The following is a 6,173-nucleotide window of genomic DNA, read 5'->3' as shown; positions in this document are numbered from 1 at the left end:
GTGGTACTGGTGGTGATACTGGGAAACTGGAGTGTCTAAGGGAATTGTTTGTGTGACTTGTGGTTAGCCAGTGGGGTGAGACCAAAGTCCTCTTTGTCTGGCTGGTTTGGTTTGCCTTAGAGGTGGAAAAACCCCAGCCTTGGGCTGTAACTGCCCTGTTTAAGCAATTTGTCCTGAATTGGCACTCTCAGTTGGGTCCTGCCAGAACCGGATTGTTACAGGCCGCAATAAAGGATCACAGCCCCTATGAGCTGGGCCCTGCATAGCCATTTAGTGAGAGACAGTCCCCACCCCAAGGAGCTCACAGTAACAGGAAGCAATAGTTTTCTGCTCTGGCTTGTGTTGGTGAAGGATATGAGTGAGTTTGTGTGTATGTGTGGGGCAGTTGGCAGCAAAGAATCTGTTGGTGCCAACTGCCATAGGGCATTGCTGTATATAGGCGTACTGGGATCCCCCTGCGTTCAACAAAAGAATGTCATGTAAGGTCTCTAATAAAAGTCTGTATCACACTGGTCATTATAACCATTGTGAGATGCATGTACAGAAAATATGTGAGGAGGTGTGTGTATGTGTATATATATGCTATGCTTCTGGGAGACATCCCAGACAAGTTTTATATATATACTAAAAAAATATGTTCTCTAGGTCTGTAGTTAAAAATAGGTCACTCAAAGGTAGCACTTCTTGAGACAAACTCCTTCACATAGGGGTTGGAGACACTTATCTCCATGGGAGGAGGCACTGTACATTCTGTGTCATACAATAGGACTCTATTAGCATTCGTTGTCAAATGCTAATGAAGAGTTGTTAGAAACTTCAGCAAGAAGCTAACCGGAAGAGGTAAACAGCCTGAGGTGGAGGGAACCCTACCTTGAGGTGTACTCAAAGCTCTGTTCTGGTATATTGAGGTTGCAAAGAGACACCCTGGCAACCTTCACCTATGAAGTAAACTCACTTGAGTTTGCTTCATGAAATGGGGATCTCAGTCAGGCTTGGCTGAAAGCACTGGGAAGAACTTTGTGTGAGGTGATGTTCTTTGGACAGGAGGATAACCTGTTAGTTAAAGTTAGAATTTCATGATGTTGTTTTACATGTAACCATTTGTTCCCATCTCTCACACCGATTTTCATTTAAATCTATATTCTTCCTTAAATAAATCTCATTTGTTTTATACTTGAACTCACATCCTGTGTGGAATACAGGAGCGGTGGTTTAAGATAAAAACTGGCAAACTGTGGTAAGCTGTTCCTTTGGGAACAGAGGATCTGTGAATTCTCTGGGTATCAGTGATCAAGGGCTGGCCCACAGAGATATCGCTGATGTGACTGGGGCTTCAGGGGCTGGAGCGCATCTGTTGTCAACCTGCAAGGCAAAGACAGGACTGGTGTATCCCAGAGGACACTCGACCTGGTCTTTACCTCATCTCTAGTTTCCTAACTTATCTTGTCCATTGTTAGTAAATGGTTCTCCCTCCCTGGGCTGTTTTCCTTCTTATCTTAGCTGGCTCAGTCTATCTTTTTAGCCAACTGAAGTATTGTCTTATCTTATTTAGCAACAATCTCTTTACTTCCCTAATTCTATCCTCCAAGTAATGGGGCCTCCCTCCATGTGTCAATTACTCATGTCAGGACAGGCCTCTGCTACTCAGACAAGCCTCCCTCATGCTGGAGGCTGGTGATAACAAGGTGACTCACAGCCCTAGATGCCCTGAGAAGCATCATGGGGGCAGGGTGGATTGGCTGAAACTGGTTATACCCCAGATAGTTAAAGTGTAGCAATTCTGCTCAACTCACCATGGGAATAAATTAAGGCTATTCCTTAGGTAGAGTGGATGAACCCTTGCTCCAGATTAATGTGTTGTCATGGGCTATTGTATGATTTATAGCCCTAACCCTCTAGGATGGGGGTGGGGAGAGGAAGGAGCCTCTCTGGGCAGGCTATTCAGATCCCGGGTCTGAAACTACTAACAGCCCTGACCTTAATGAACAAGATCAACACTTGTTTCCTTGTCCCCCTCCCACCCCCCGACGCAGGATTTCCAATTCCCAAACCTGATGTGATCTCCCGACTGGAACGAGGGGAGGAGCCGTGGGTCCCCAATCTCCAGGGCTATGAGAAAAGGGAGATCCTGAGAGAAGCCCATGTAGGTAAGGAAACAGCTAAACTGACTGAGAAACCAATTCTTGTATCTTCATGGCAGACATCACTCATAGGTTTTCATCAAGCTTGCCTGACCTTTCAGCCCCTGCCTTCATCTATATTCAGAGGATGTAGAGGCAGTATGGGTCCCCTTCTCTCTCCTCTGGGGAAAAGGTTTGGGAGGATGGGGTGGATTCAACTCCTGATATTTCAATCTCCCCAGCAGTTGTGTGTGTGTTCCCCCATTTTCTCTTCCTCTTTCTGAGGTTTCTTTCCCCTCCCACTCTACTCCGGCACAGGCAATGACTCCTGTCTGCATTCTCTCTCTGTCTCAGCAGGTAATGCGACACTGAATAAGAATGAGGAGAATCCTCAACAGAAAGTTCCTGAGCAGGTGGATTCACACAGGATGGTATCAGGGGAAACCAAAGGGGATGTTTCCCAGAATCCTGATCATGTACATACCTGGGATAGTCAGCACAGGCCAGAGAGGCAGCAGGGAAACCAGCCAAGGGAGAGGCAGGGTAAATCCACTCAGAAGAGAAGAGGGGCCAACCAAATCAAAGATATTGTTCAGCAGAGAGTCCCCACAGGAGAGAGACCCTACATGTGCAGTGACTGTGGGAAAAGCTTCCGGTGGAGATCAGCCCTTATTACTCACCAGAGAATCCACACAGGAGAAAAACCCTACAAGTGCCCTGACTGCAAAAAAAACTTCAGACAGATCTCAGCCCTTACCTATCATCAGATAATCCACACGGGAGAGAAACCCTATAACTGCCCCGACTGTGGGAAAAGATTCAATCAGAGCTCACACCTTATTAAGCATCAAAGAATCCACACTGGTGAGAAACCCTATAACTGCCCCAACTGCAGGAAAAGCTTCAGTCAGAGCTCACACCTCATTATTCACCAGAGAATCCACACGGGGGAGAAGCCTTTTAAATGCCTGGAATGTGGGAAAAGCTTCAGTGTGAGCTCACACCTTGCCGCACATGAGCGAATCCACAGGGGAGAGAAGCCCTATAAGTGTTGCAACTGTGAGAAAACCTTCAGTCAGAGCTCATACCTCATTATTCACCAGAGAATCCACACAGGGGAGAAACCTTTTAAATGCCCAGAATGTGGGAAAAGCTTCAGTGCAAGCTCAAACCTTGCTGCACATCAGAGAATCCACAAGGGAGACAAGCCCTATAGGTGCCCCAACTGTGAGAAAAGCTTCAGTCAGAGCTCAGCCCTCACTAATCACCAGAGAATCCACACAGGAGAGAAACCCTACCGATGCAATCAGTGCGGGAACAACTTTAGTCAGAGCTCAAACCTTATTTCGCATCAGAGAATCCACACCGGATACAAACAGTAGAAATGTCCTGGCTAGGGATGGGCCAAGGGAATAACACCTTTGCCGATTCCCCTGAATCTCAGAGGGTCAGGCCAGGCTGGAGTGGCCATGCAATGAGGACATGCAACAGTTACTACAGTAGAGAATGAAACCATCTTCCTGGAACTGAGTTGTGCAGACCCAGAGGCTGAGATAAGATTTCCATGTTGTGATCTGCATGTGGAGCCCCACACTGAGCTAGATTGCATGAATGCATAGAGCCACTCATGAATCACACAGAGAAAGGCACCAGCGAAATCCACCCTCCCAGCCTTGTACCTCAGGAATATACCATCTTGCAAATTTATTAATTGGTTCACCACTTCATCAATGGAAAGTGGATATACACCAGCCTTTGTAAACCTGAGCGAACACCCTTACCCAACACTTCAGGCAAACTCACTGGTAAAGGTAAACAGTTAAACACATTTATTGACTACAAAAGATAGATTTTAAATTTTATTTTGGTAACCATTCTGATTTTTTGCCTATCACTTAAGCACCCAGTCTAAACTCTCAACCCTATTACACTGGGCAACATATAGATTAAGCAGTTTTTCTCACCCTACTGGATATTGCATTTCATAGTACACAGGTTTCACCCTTAAAAGCTGGGCCAGTCCCTTCTGTTGGAGTCTTCAGTGTCCTTGTTGCTTGCAGCGTAGGTGGGGGAAGGAGAAAGGCCAAGCATGGGGCCCCTGTGTTCTGTTTTATACACTTAGTCCCATGTGCTTGGAGAAAACAAGTTCAGGCATGCCTAGTGGGCATTGCTGAGTCCCCAGTAAAGGTTGAGCAATTCCTCTGGTGTGGCTTTGTGCAAGTGAATCATTGAATTATAACTCCACTGCTGAACAATGGTTGGTGGTGTCTGTTCAGCACCCACCTGGGCATTGGTTACCTCCCTTGTCATTGTCTCTGGAGAGTTAGTATCTGGGTGCCTCCCAAGCCCACAGCATATTTTAGTGACAACCATACAACACAACTCTCATAACTACATATTCATTAATGATATACATATTGCGACAGACCCAGACCAGTGGGGAACAGGAGTCTGGTAGAAGGCAAATATACTGGCCACTGGATGAATATTTTTCTGTTCACTGAGTGACCAGAGCAGGGGCTGCCCTAGAGCAATCAGGGACCTGCTAAAACCAATTAAGACAGGCAAGCTAATTAAGACACCTGGAGCCAATTAAGAACACACTAGAATCAATTATGGCAGGCAGGCTAATCAGGACACCTGGTTTAAAAAGGACCTCCCATCAGCTAGTGAGGGGGCGCGCAAGGAGCAGGGAGTGAGAAGCTGCTGGAGGACTGAAGAGTACAAGCGGGATCAGGTTTCAGGAGGAAGATCCTGCAGTGAGGATAAAGAAGGTGCTGGGGGAAGGCCATGGGGAAGTAGCCCAGAGAGTTGCAGCTGTCATACAGCTGATACAGGGGACATTGTAGACAGCTGCTGTCCACAGGGCCCTGGGCTGGAACCCGGTGTAAAGGGTGGGCCTGGGTTCCCCCCCAACTCCTGATGGGACACCGGAGGAGTTGACCTGGTCTCTGAGAAACAACAGAAGGGAAGGTCTAATTGGGAAAGGGATCTGGCCTGTCCCCGACCCACTAGGTGGGACACAGAGACTGCTGGGATTGTTCTCCCTTTCCCCCATGCTGGCCAGTGATGAGGTTAGTTGAGTGAATGGCAGGTTTGAGCCTCTATCAGAAGCGGCCAAACTGAGGGCTGCTGTGAACCTCTGAGGTGAGCAATTCCGCCAAAAAGTGCAGGACCCACCAAGGCAGAGGAGGAACTTTGTCACACTGGTATCAGAAGTGGGATCTGGGCGCACCACGTGGTGGAAGAAAGAGGGTGTTTTTAAAAAAAAAAAAAGGGGGGGAGGGTTTTTTTTTTTTTTTTTCCCAGCACGATGGATGATGTAGTGCAGGCCCTGATACAAGCCACGGCTGCCCAGCAGGAGGTTACCCGTGTCCAGGCAGCCGCCCAACAGGAGGCAGTGTGGCTGCAGCAAGAGACCAATTACCTGTTGATGGACCAGGCCGCTCAAGACCGTGCTATGTTGCGGGAACTAGTAAACCAGGTGAAGGCTCTTACAGAGCTGAACCGCAGCCGTGATGGGATGTGGGTCATACGGGCCAGCAATTGGCTGCAGAAAATGACACGGGAGGATGACCTAGAGGCATACCTCCTGGCCTTTGAGAGGACAGCCCTACGGGAGGCTTGGCCTCAAGATCAATGGTCTGGCGTCCTCGCCCCATTCCTGTGTGGGGAGGCCCGGAATGCCTATTATGATATGTCTGAAGAGGCTGTGGCAGACTACCCCAAGCTGAAAGCAGAGATCCTGGCCAGATCTGGAATAAAGACCGCAGTGCGGGCCCAGCGGTATCACAAGTCGAGGTACCAGGAATACAGAACCCTGCTCGCACGAAAGTGGTTACGAACCGAGTCTCAGAGTCCAGAAGAGATACTAGAGGTTCTAACTACCGCCAGACCTTTGCACCTGGGTAAACCAGAACGACCCTTCCACCTACGACGAGGTTGTTGCACTGGTAGAGAGGCAAAGGATGGTGAGGGAACTGATCCGAACAGTTAAGGAAGAGGCACCCCGGGTTAAACTAGTGGCACCGACCCCCATATCTCAGGCAACTG

General features: G+C 48.2%; 1 protein-coding gene across 1 annotated transcript; it reads left to right on the top strand.

Moving 5' to 3' along the window:
- The first annotated feature begins 1,981 nt into the window (after positions 1-1,981).
- LOC112122237 (zinc finger protein 239-like) lies at positions 1,982-3,559 on the top strand. The gene is made up of 3 exons (XM_029914197.1): positions 1,982-2,147; positions 2,478-2,658; positions 2,740-3,559. Exons 1-3 carry the CDS (start codon positions 1,982-1,984, stop codon positions 3,500-3,502), a joined length of 1,110 nt encoding a protein of 369 aa, XP_029770057.1. The 3' UTR covers positions 3,503-3,559.
- The last annotated feature ends 2,614 nt before the right edge of the window (positions 3,560-6,173 follow it).

Source organism: Terrapene carolina, unplaced genomic scaffold, assembly GCF_002925995.2.
Source record: "Terrapene carolina triunguis isolate 2854851 unplaced genomic scaffold, T_m_triunguis-2.0 Scaffold33314, whole genome shotgun sequence".
In the NCBI taxonomy this organism is placed as follows: Eukaryota; Metazoa; Chordata; order Testudines; family Emydidae; genus Terrapene; species Terrapene triunguis.
The sequence above is the reverse complement of the archived record's forward strand: the minus strand, read 5'-3'. Positions and strand labels throughout refer to the sequence as shown.